The following is a 12,466-nucleotide window of genomic DNA, read 5'->3' as shown; positions in this document are numbered from 1 at the left end:
AGGGTGAGAGATGGCAGCACACAGCCACATCCGATGATCGAAAAGCAGAAAACAAGCTAAGGGAGTCGCCCGTCATCTGTGTGCGTCTTAAGCTCTTAAAGTTACATCACTTTATTAGCCCTATATAATTTCTTGCATTAGGAATCTGTCTTTTCGCAGACCCCAGCTTGCTCTCCATGAGACACACAGACAGGGAGAGAAGCTGGGGGTCAGAGCGCAGGGTCAGCCATTTATACAGCACCCCTGGAGCAGCTGGGGTTAAGGGCCTTGCTCTTCCAGTCACATGATCATGTGCCTCTGGGCCACTGCCATCACACCACCCCTGGCGTACAGGAAGAGCGAGACATCGGTCGCTCGACTCCTGCAGCTGCACACAGTGAAACACACCGGGGGGCACTTCCTGACCGGGGGCAGTGGGGCTGGAAGAGGCTCAAGCCACCCAGCCATGTTGTCCAGCGCTGGCATCTCTCGGAAAGCAGCAGGATGAGATCCTGGGATCCAACAGCAGCCCAACAAGCTAGAGGGGCAGAATGGCTTCTGTGGTTTGCAAACCACATTAATGTCTAGATGTCTTGCGTCGGGGCCCAGTGACCAGCCACCAATGTGGTTGTGCCGGCTGCCTTTCAGGCTTCGTGTTTTATCTCTATATGCGCAGGGTGCTTGTTTTTTAGTTTGGCGGGAACCTTCCCTGTCTGCTCCTGCCCTCACAATGGAGTACAGAGCAGTACGTATCCTTGGAATAGGGTTTAATCACACAAGGTAGCTGCCATGCAAGAAGCCTTTGCTTTGACAGTACAGACGTCTGAAACGTAGCATAAAATCTGGGGTTCGGTGTAACGATATCTTTAGGTTATCTACCAGGTTTCCGTGGGTTACCTGTGTTTTGGGTTTCGAACACTGCTTGTTGAAAACCGCCTGGTGCTCCTTGTGGGATAACTGTTGATCCAGTTCTTTAACTGCAGACTTGGCAGTCTGCCCACGTGGAATGCAAGCACAGTTGTGTTAACATACAAAAAAAAACACGTTTTTTTAAAAAGAACCGACGCTTTAGCCAGCAGCCATATCACCCTGCAACTCACAACTGGCAACCCACTGAAGCTAAGCAGGTGTGAGCCTGGTCAGTACCTGGATGGGAGACCTCCTGGGAAAAACTAAGGCTGCTGCTGGAAGAGGCATTAGTGGGGCCAGCAGGGGGCGCTCAGCCTGCAGTCCATGTGGGTCCTAATGCCCCAGTATAGTGATGGGGACACTATACTGTAAAAAGGCGCCGTCCTTCGGATGAGACGTAAAACCGAGGTCCTGACTCTCTGTGGTCATTAAAAATCCCAGGGCGTTTCTCGAGAAGAGTAGGGGTGTAACCCTGGTGTCCTGGCCAAATTTCCCATTGGCCCTTACCAATCATGGCCTCCTAATAATCCCCCTCTATGAATTGGCTACATTACTCTGCTCTCCTCCCCACTGAGAGCTGGTGTGTGGTGAGCGTTCTGGCGCACTATGGCTGCCGTCGCATCATCCAGGTGGGGCTGCACACTGGTGGTGGTGGAGGGGATCCCCATTACCTGTAAAGCGCTTTGAGTGGAGTGTCCAGAAAAAGTGCTATATAAGTGTAAGCAATTATTATTATTATTAGTGGGCTTTTGTAGTCGGTGATCATCGAGTGTTTTTTGGCGGGGGGTTTCGAAAGAGATGCGGTGTGGCAAGCTGGTCAGGAGGGGGCGCCCGTGCACTTCGTTCAAAGTCTTCTAGGCTCTCCGCGGCGCTGTGCTGAGACAGGGTTCAAACAGCACTTGAATTTATAAGGAACAGGTAAAGGTTTATTCCACGCTGAAAGATAAAGAAAAGAAACGCAATGTTTCGGCCGTGGAGCCTCGTACAAACGTGTTTCTTTCCCTTTGAAGGAATCTTTGACTATTCCCGTGCAGACTACCTACTCGGACACCTGGATTGAATGTACACGGGCAGTGTAAATTGCCCGTGTTTTCCGAGATCAAACACGATGATGCAGTTAAGAACAGTGTTTACTACTTTGGAGTTCTAGCATCTTAAAATGATGGGGCTGAGCTGGGAGTTTGGATTTTAGCACGACCCAGGTAAGCTGTCCAGAGCAGGGTTTCTAAAATACGTATGTGTGGAGAGCATACAGTTTATTTGAAACAAAAAGAAAACACCCAACGTGTTGCCCGAAAACGTGAAATTCTCGGTTCTTCCTTAAGGTGAAACGTACTTTAAAACCGAAGGTGTTGAGGGCGTCGTCACACGTGTAAATGTGCGTGAGAAGATGGCGAGCTAGCTCGCAGGAGGTGTGGAGACGGGGTCTGTCTGCGGAGCGCGACCCGGGCTACGGCCACACCGCACCGCGGGTCTTCCTGGGCGAAGCAATCACCCTCCTGCTTCCAATCGCTGGCTTCCTCCCTATTAGCGCTAAATCATCCAGGCCTTTGTTATCTAATTATTGAGGTGTTAATGACTAATCTCTGGCGCATTGGTATGATAACCGGTCCGTCTGCGGGAGGATGGGCCAGCGAGCGCTGGGGGTGGCGACTGCAGGGGACGAGATTAGCAAGGAAGTGGTTTTGGCATCTAAATGGAACTCGGTCGGTCTTTCCCCGCCAATCACTGCGACACCCCGCCCGCTACAGGACAGTTCCAGCCTAATACAGAAAAATACTTTAAGCAAGTCTTGTTAAGGGCCTGTTAAAACCGTTTATCTTCTAAGTAATAATAAAGAGTTTCCCCGTGTACAACTGCCTGGATGAGACCCGAGGAATTCCGGCTTTTCCACTTGGGAATTTTCAGAGTAGGTCATCTCGTGTTCACTCACCTCCGGCGAGGATAAGAATCACTCGGGCCTGAACTGGCGCAGCTAAGCCGCGCTCTGTTATTTAGCAATGTACATCGTATCCGTGAATCAAATGGGGACTCTAACCCCAACCAGTGCGCGGGGTGACAGGCAAGGGAAATGAGGTCTTTGGGCCGATTCCCAGCTCTGCAGGGAGGGAGCTGGGCGCCCAGGCAACACGCACAGCTCCCAGGGTTCAGACTGCAGCTTTAAAAACGAGAACAACATCCGCATCCCCGCTGGCGCGGAGAGAAAGCGAAAAACCTACCGCATGGTACAGTGTACAAAGACGCGCGTTTTAATGGAATAATCTATTCTTTTAAAATGCGAATTTTGCGTATTGCATGGAGCGATAGTTTTATATCCTCCCGAAAGTTCATTCGAAAAAGTACTGTCATACCTCTTATGCACGTGGTGGTTAACCTTAATGTAAACTCCAAAGGAAAAAATAACAATGACAGTGAACGTATTTTATAGGGATTTAAATGCACATTTTACATTCCTTCAGAATATCTGATGAGTCCATTTTCCAGGGCAGCAGAGTGTGCGTTTTTAGAATAGAGAAGACTGCTCTTTTTTTCACCCTTTTTTATTTTTTTATTTTTTTCTTCACCCCTCTGCTCTTCTTAGTGCCACCATCCACGGTCTCTTCTATATATTGTAATTGTGTTTCATCTTGTGTATTCTCCTTATTTATTGTTATATTCTTCTTATTTATTGTTATTGTCATCCTGTAAAGCGCTTTGAGAAGCCACCTTTAAAGGCGCTATATAAAATAAAGTTGTTTTTTTTCACTTGTCTATGTAGGTCATGGTGTCGAAGGCCAATATTTCATAACTCTATGAAATAATATCGTGTTTAATGTGAATAAGCATAAAACGTGCTTCTTTGCCATGCAATATAGGCAATATAGGCAGTCGATTGGTCCAGTACGTTTCCTTTAAAGAAACAAAGTTTATGTACAGAGGCCTTATTAACAGGTTTTTAAGCATGTTGTTCACAACAGCACAGTGCACATCAACAAGGCAGAATCCGTGAAGCCGAGGCGCTCATTCCCACGAGCGCCTGATGACGATAATTAAAAGTAATGGCCCGTGTTAACGACGCGACGCGTGAGCTGCTCGGGGGCGGGACACGGGGCACGAGCCGGACAGCGCGGCCCCTCGCGCGCTCGGCGGGGGGCTCCAGCTGACCTTCCTGGGCGACTCGCTCGCGCTAATCCCATCGGCCACCTGCGCGCCGCCGGCCCCTCCGCATTCATGAGCCATCAGGCGCTGCATTGAGATTCAGATGCCTCTACCGTCGCGGGTTCGGGGGCAGATGTGTATTCGGAGAGGGGGAGAGGGCAACACAAGATGTTACACGTCCGTGCAAGCAGCTTGTTTGAAGTTAACGCCGAACGGAAAGCTTAAAAGCTCCCTTCAAAAAAAAAAGGAAGAGAAAGACATGCCCTTTTACTTCGACGACATAAAGCGATCATTAACTCGGGGAATGAAACCCGAATTCAGCACCGACCGTAGTTCTATCAATCCCAGCGCTGTCGCAGGCGGGTGCAGGCGATGCCTTCCGATACGGATAGCGCCAAGACAGAAAAGAATCGAATTCACCTCGATTTTCTTGTTTATAAGTCGAGAGCTGCTATTCTTGTAACTGGAAGGACCCCATTTCCCTCGTCAGAAACAATACACCGAGGACAGGACTCGGACCCGGCCAGAAGCACGTGCACCCTGACTGTATGGGCTGAAGGCTTTTTAAACCTACACGACACGCCTGCAATCGATGAATCTGTCGACACGGCTGTGGGCAGTACGACATCTCCTGTCAAGAGACCAAAGAGCACCTATTTGGCCTGCGACTGTATTTTCGAGGTCGGCTATTCAATATTTTTATTAAGAATGTTAACCGGAGTTACAGGGGTATGGTTATAGATCAAAGTGCTGGATTTTAAAAGTTGTTTTTTTTTTCAGAACTACCAATAAAAAGCTTTCAAATATAACTCTTGCGCCGTTTCATTAAAGGCAATAGAGGTTTTAAGATCAGGAGAAGCGCATGAACAGAGTTAAACAGACACAAACACACGTCTTCAGTACACTACACACACTACACAAACACACGTCTTCAGTACACTACACACACTACACTACACAAACACACGTCTTCAGTACACTACACTACACAAACACACGTCTTCACTACACTACACAAACTACACTACACAAACACACGTCTTCACTACACTACACAAACTACACTACACAAACTACACTACACAAACACACGTCTTCACTACACTACACAAACTACACTACACAATCACACGTCTTCGCTTTATTTCCTTTTCCTGTACTATGGGATTTGCTGTGATGTTTGCAGGAGATGTTTATTTTTGTCAAAGGTTCTTGCTCTGTCTTTCTAAATCAAAAGTCATTTCTCCGTCACGCCTTCCTGCCTGTGTGGGCGAACGGCGGAGTGACCGTGGCGACAGGAGAGGCTTTTATTTCCTCTCACCGGCCACAACACTGTCCGGCTTCTGCATAAAACAGAGACACTGAATTGTTCGCGATAAATGGTTTCTGTCTTCCTATATTAGCAGTTTTTACCTTCTCCGTTTCCATGGAGAGTGTGAAGGACGGTGTGACTTTTCTGAATCGTTCTCCGTCTCGGTGTTCTAACGAGGAGCTGAAAACAGGCTGGACTACAGGCCCGTGTGAACTGCAGGAATGTGTAACTCATTGTGTGAGGGTGGCCAGATTAATCAGCGTCTTTTTAATTGGCGGCGCCTCGCCAGGCGAGGTGATAGCCGGGGCAAGTAACAAAACTCTCCCCTCGCCCCTCGCACCCCAAGTCCCGACGGTCCCACGTCGGCTCGTCGTCCTCCAACGGATGAAAAGGGGAGATCTTGTACTTCGAGTCGCGCTCTTTTCAAAGTCCAAACTGTTTTGCGTCGAAGGCCATTGAACTAAACCAACTCCCCCTTTCTGTGAGTGTTGTGAGGGGACAGGGGCAACCTGTTCCCCAGAGCCCCGCTTACATGTATGCCCGGCCAGCCTGGCACAAGGCTGTGTTTTCAAAGACGGCAGGATGTCCACCTATCTCTCTACTCTTGTTATTACAACGGTAGCACGCCCATGTACTGAGCACTGGGGCTCCGGGCCAGCGGGACCCAAAAGCCAGGTAGCCCCCAGCCGGGAATGGGGTGACCCCTCGCTTCAAGCACCAGGTTTAATTGCGGACTCGTACCGGAGTCCCCGCCGTGCGGACAGTGTTTTGGGCATTAACTGATAGGTTATAGACCTCGGGAGTCTTTAATGACACGAATTCCTTCGAATAAAACCTGAAATCGGCGTGTTTGGCACCTGTTCGGACGCGACGCGGGCTTGTGGAATCGATTGCAATTGAAATGGAGCAGGCAGTGTGGGCGAAGCTAATAAGCTGATCAGCAGGGGGCAAAGGAGACCATTTTAACGGGCTCTTCCTGACTCTATTCAAATTGCCCCGCGGGGCGGGTCCTTACCTGCGTTTTAAGGACCGAGCAACAACTTGACCATAGCAAAGAGAGACAGTCATCCCCGCGGTGACGCACGGCGAGGTTCACGGAATTATACAGCGATTTTAACAGAACTGCTTTTCCAGGGAAATACCGAAATATCTTTTCGATTTTCTGAAACATGGATAAATAAAACCAGGCGGGGAAAAAAAAAATCGGACCAAAGTTTGAGGAGACATTTGGAGGTGAACTGGATGAATCTAAAATCTTGTCAATTATATATATTTTACCAATCAATTCAATTTCTGTTAGAAACGTTTAATTCGTTTAGTTCGCTTTGTTAATAAATACCCATTTTTCGCGCGTCGGGATCTGTCTTGATGCCGAGATTTCGACGTTGAAGCCACTGTTGAAAGTCCGACCAGCGCTCAGCGACACGCCAAGACTGCAGGGGTCGAGACCGGCCGGCCGATCGCGACTTGTCGCGCCAGAAGGGAGGCTTGTGTCGGGGATGTTGAGCTCGGTGAAGATGGAGTCCCACGACATTCCAGAATGGAATTCTTTCTACAGCGAAGCCAACGAGGTGAGTGACATACAGACACACGAGATCCATCCAATTTACGTGAAATCGAATAAACTTCTATAAAACTAGTGCCGTTTGGACGATGTTCTGCGCAGATTTCTCCATTTGGAAACCCAGAGTTTGGACGAGCTGGAAATGCGTTGTGTATTGATGTTCTCTTCAAATATTAATTTACAAATCTTTCTTTTTTTTTGTCAGGAAATTGAGTTGGTAATCTCTTTAAGTTAAGGGGAGTGTGTTTTAATTTTATTTTATTATCGATCCCAATTGCTTCTGAAAAAAAACAATAATAATTCATTCTAGATATAATAGATCTGTTTTAATTTGCAGTTCGTACTTCATTATAAGAGATAAATCTTATCTCTTATACTGTACTGAAACTTTTCTTTTTAGAAATTCGGGACTATTGAAAATTGAAAATCTTTTTAACCTGAGATCCGTCGTAGTACACGAAGCGGCCAACAGAAGGAAAAAAAGTTACGAATAAATTGAAATAACGCGTGGCATGATAGTTTCGATTGCGTGTTTTTGTTGTTACAAATTGAAATAGTAAATGTAAACTATGTAAAATAGTAAACAGCTGTTGGACAAGGAAACTGGTAAATACATTTGTCTGAAATTTGTGTCATAGAAGGAAAATACCGTCGTGTTCATCGACCCAGCACACAGCATAATTAATGGAGCACAAAGCGGTATTTTTGTATTATTAAATAATATAAAACTAATAATAATGTCCAGTAAGCACCAATGAAATGGTCAAGCACTGGATTGTAAAGGTATTCTGTCCGATTATTAATTGTGATATAAATTGCGCGAGTATTATGCCGTGCTGTAAGAGAAGGAAACCCTATTGCGGAATGTTCTGAATTGGAACAGCTTTTCCTGAAAAAGCATCGTCTGTGTGAATTAACTAAATATATTTAGGTATTTTTAAAAACACAAATATGTTAAAATAACATGTTAAATAAGTATCTAATGCCACAAACACATTCTCGTGTTTTTTCATATTAAAAACACATCACACTGTAATTTCAAAGGTCTTGTGAAATAAGTTTAACGCCCAACACATGGTTTCATACCGAATATCTGACCTCCCGGCATCTGCAAAAGGAAATGACTGATGATCTCTTTCTTTGTAAGATGTGGGTTAAAACGTGTCAGTAAAAATATTCACACATCTACAGTCCGTAATTACTCGAGTCCAATTTTTACGGACAGGCTTCTGAAGTCTTTCTACTTAAAACTCGACACGAACAAATTCTTCGGCGGTTTTCTCTAAAATTCCAAATAACCGATCCCGATTTATAAACTTTGCTTCGAAAAAAATTATTGGTTGTTAACCAGAAATGTACTGAATGCTATAGACTTGAATTTTGGCGAAAACGAAATAAGACGACGGATTTAGCACTCATCGAAACCAGCGGAAGTTACAATTTAAGAATACGCAGTTTAGCACAAAAAATCTTTTTTTTTAAAGTATGGAGAAGACAGCACAAAATACACGAGAGTAAACGTCATTTACGTTAAAAAGTCTGAAGAAACGGCTAATAGAAATGGGAATAAAGGTTTGGTTTTAATTCGCATGATCTAAGAAAAACATTGCAATACGATTTGTTTTAGTCTCGGAAGTTGTGAATAATATACAGGCCTTTGCGTGTTTTCGCATAGTGATGTTTTTAGCCTTTATTAAAGAGTCTTTTTCTTAGATATCACACTAATAAAATAATAAAAATAATAAAGATATCACATTAATGTTAATATTATTTCTATAATGTCATCTTCATCATTAAAATGATTATTTGTGAGCATAATCGAAACATCAGACTGAGGTGTAAAATAATCGGCCTGGGATTGGAGCTCGGCAGATTACTTTTAACACATCGGTTTTAGAGTCTTTACACGATGGTCTTGACGATTTGCGGGACGAGTTTATTAAGGGGTGGCGATGCCGGATGTCACCGGGTTTCTGGACTTTGCTTACGGCGGCCAGTTTATTCTCAAATGACTATTTTGTGCTTAACACATAAAGCACAAGGGATGCGATTAATTTTGTTTTACATGTAAGATTTTCCAGAATTTGTGCCCGACTTTAGAAGCAAGTATTGTGCTCTGGGGTAATTTAATATTTTTGTACCTGGAGCAAAAGAACAGCTTCCCGGCAGCGGCCTGTGCGTGTGGCCAACGTGTGGCGAATCGCAGTCAGAGGGGCGCTTCTCCGGCCTCTGTAGTCACAGCTAAGTCTGAAAAAAAGGGGATTATTTGTTATTTTAATGTATATAGAACAGTCATGTTTTAGGTCCGAAATGCTCATTCTGTTCCAAGAAAGATAACGGCAATGCTAATGACGAAAGAGGCGTTTTCTTCCCTTTCGGCCTGTTGCGAGTAGGCTGCGCACTTGCTAAGCGCCTGCTCCTGCCGGTACAGGGGCTGTGGGCTTGCAGGAGCAGGGGGGGGGGGGGTGGATCTCATGGCTGGGGGGTTCTCTGCTGGCCCCAGGTGTCTCAGTCGGTGCTGCTCTCTCTCTCTTGCAGATGTACTCCTCGGCCAGCTCCATGAGCTCCGGCCTGGGGCCCATGAACAGCCTCAACAGCTACATCAACCTCAACCCCGTGGGCTCCCCAGCGGCCATGAACATGGGGTACCCCAGCGGCGGGCTGAACGGGGGTCCCCTGACGGCCGGCATGCCCGGCGCCTCCAACCCCATGAGCCTGTCCCCGGTCGCCCCCTCGCTCAACCACGGCTCGCTGACCCAGCTGGGCTCCCCGCCCGGCCCCCTCAACTCCCTGTCGCCCTACCAGAGCATGAGCCAGCCCATGGGGCAGCTGAGCTACCCGTCCCCCACGCTGGGCCGCGGCAAGGAGGTGGCCAAGCCCTACCGGCGCTCGCTCACCCACGCCAAGCCGCCCTACTCCTACATCTCGCTCATCACCATGGCCATCCAGCAGTCCGGCAGCAAGATGCTGACCCTGAACGAGATCTACCAGTGGATCATGGACCTCTTCCCCTACTACCGGGAGAACCAGCAGCGCTGGCAGAACTCCATCCGCCACTCCCTGTCCTTCAACGACTGCTTCGTCAAGGTGGCCCGCTCCCCGGACAAGCCCGGCAAGGGCTCCTACTGGACCCTGCACCCCAACTCGGGCAACATGTTCGAGAACGGCTGCTACCTGCGCCGGCAGAAGCGCTTCAAGATCGAGGACAAGGCCGGCAAGAAGGGCGGCCCCAAGTCGCAGGACGCCGGCAAGGGGGCGCAGTCGGATGGGGTGCAGGAGCAGCCCAGCCCCGACCCGGGCTCGGAGGGGGCTGACTCGGCCCACTCGGACAGCTCCCACGCCGGCTCGTCCCCCGGGGAGCAGCAGCAGCAGCAGAGGAGCCTGATCCAGCTGGAGTGCCCTCCGCCACCCCTGCAGGGCTCCCCGGCCATGTCGTCCTCCCCCTCCAGCTCCCACCCCCTCTCCCAGCCCCTGGGGGGGGGCCACCTGCTCTCCAGCTCACTCCAGCACCTGGACCTCCAGAACGACCCGCTGAAGTCCATGGATCCTCACTACAACTTCAACCACCCTTTCTCCATCACCAACCTGATGTCCTCCGAGCAGAAGATGGACCTCAAGTCCTACCAGGACCAGGTGATGGCTTACAACAGCTACGCCGCCTCCTCGCCCGGGCCCAGCAAGCTCGGCTACGACAGCGCCGCCGCCGCCATGGACAGCGGGTCCTACTACCAGACCCTCTACAGCAGGTCGGTGCTCAACGCCTCCTAACCCCCAGGCCCGCTGGCACAGGGGGCTCCTGTGCAAGAGGGGGTGAGGGGAGAGGTGTGGGGAGCTGGGGAGGTCAAAGAGCTGGTCGTCGCTGGGAGTCGGGGTGTCGGGGCGGCCTTTCTGCCCCCGTCCCCCACCCTCAAGCCCGACCTGGGATTGGTTCTGCTCCTGTCTGGACTCTCAGGGATGTTGCTCAAGGACCGCCAAGGACGCACGAGGAGCCGCCGAGCCTCTGACAGCGGGAGGCGAAGCCCGGCGGGAGCCCTTCCTGTCCTGCCCCAGACCGGACCGGGGCCGTGGGAGGAGGGGAGGGGCAGAAAGTGAGGTGCAAGTAAGGAGTAGCGAAACAATATCTTGATCTCAGGCTTTTTAGGGAGTGTACAAAACTGTAAATATTTTCTGTGGAAAGCAAAAGGTGCATTTATTTATAAAACAAAAAAATAATTTTTAATATATCTTATATAGAACCATGTTCTTAAAAAAATACCTATAAATAAGGAAGAAATAAACCCGTTGGAGGCGAGGAAGTGAGGTGGAAAGGGTTCAGGTTACTGTTTAGAGTGGTTGTTACTGCGTTACAGGGGAGGTTTGCATGGGTGTTACAATGCAATGGATGAACCCGGTTCCCAGGCAGCTTGTAGCGTTTTCAGCATCTGGAAAACAAAGACTTGCTGCTCCATCGGCAGTGCGGACAAGACGAGGGAGAATCTGTCAGAGATCATGCTTTCGATGAAGGCAGTCAGCGCCTCGTGCTCGGCGCCCATTTCTGACAACAAGGACACAAAATGAAAAAACTGAACAACCTGGCAAGGCCCAGAGACATTCGGAAGAGCAGAGCACTGGAAAACATGAGAGGGGCTGCAGAACAGTTCAAAGTCGTTGGTTAGAATTTCACAGTGCAAGAAAATCTATGCAACTTTATTTGCCTTGAATGTGTATTGATAATAGAAACACCATTTTACTGCATAATGAATAACATTATGGCTCTTTCAATAGCTGGACTAAGCTTAGCTGTTACACAAGGAACTACATTGGTTTAAGATTCTGCTGTTTAGTGGTGTAGCATAATGCAAACGTGCACAGTAAAAATCACACTGTCTTGCACTACTGTTTCAACTGTTTTGCACTCTTAATGAGCAGCGTGAAGGCTGTAAGAGAATGGCCAGGCAGGGGGGTGACTCTGTTCTCAGATTTACGACATGAATGTTGTGCTCAGGCACAAGAACCAAGTAAGATATTTTCTCTTTGACAGTGAGTTTTCGTGGGTCAATTTATGAAGCCGAACTCCTGACCGCTTTTCTTATTATTAACAAAATAATGAATCTGGACCAAAGACAAAAGAAAAATAACCACAAAATACCATTTCAGGTCATTATTGTTTTATTTTTTTAAAAAGCAATACAGAGCTGTTTATTTAAAATATGTTGCTTTTTAAACAAGGAGGCTGGAGTGTGTTAATATATCTGCATTGTTAAGTTTGTTTTATTTGGTTGTTGTTGTCGTTATGTTTGTTTTCTTATTAAAAGAAAAATACAGAAGGAAAACCCTATTTTTGGAGTGTGTCCTGTTCTCTTTGGAGGGGGGTTACCAAAACTGTATCTAATACCCTTTATAAAAATTACAGAAAGAGTGTGAAATATCAAACCAAAACGGCAGACACTGTTTACTTTGACAAACTGTGTAAACTTAAATTTTGCACTTTTTCAGAAATCTTAAGAGCTGCTGTGTTTTACTGGTGAGCCTTGCTACATTCCCTTGTCGGTTTTTAAGCAGGTGTCTGTGTTTCAGTCTTGGGA

At 47.6% G+C, this 12,466-nt stretch overlaps 1 protein-coding gene across 1 annotated transcript; it reads left to right on the top strand.

Annotated features, from left to right (window-relative positions):
* The first annotated feature begins 6,220 nt into the window (after positions 1–6,220).
* foxa3 (forkhead box A3) lies at positions 6,221–12,219 on the top strand. The gene is made up of 2 exons (XM_088627382.1): positions 6,221–6,909; positions 9,441–12,219. The coding sequence occupies exons 1-2, from the start codon at positions 6,838–6,840 to the stop codon at positions 10,668–10,670; spliced, it is 1,302 nt and encodes a 433-aa protein (XP_088483508.1). The 5' UTR covers positions 6,221–6,837; the 3' UTR covers positions 10,671–12,219.
* The last annotated feature ends 247 nt before the right edge of the window (positions 12,220–12,466 follow it).

This window comes from Lepisosteus platostomus, chromosome 4, assembly GCF_059453375.1.
Source record: "Lepisosteus platostomus isolate fLepPlt1 chromosome 4, fLepPlt1.hap1, whole genome shotgun sequence".
Lineage (NCBI taxonomy): Eukaryota > Metazoa > Chordata > Actinopteri > Semionotiformes > Lepisosteidae > Lepisosteus > Lepisosteus platostomus.
The sequence above is the reverse complement of the archived record's forward strand: the minus strand, read 5'-3'. Positions and strand labels throughout refer to the sequence as shown.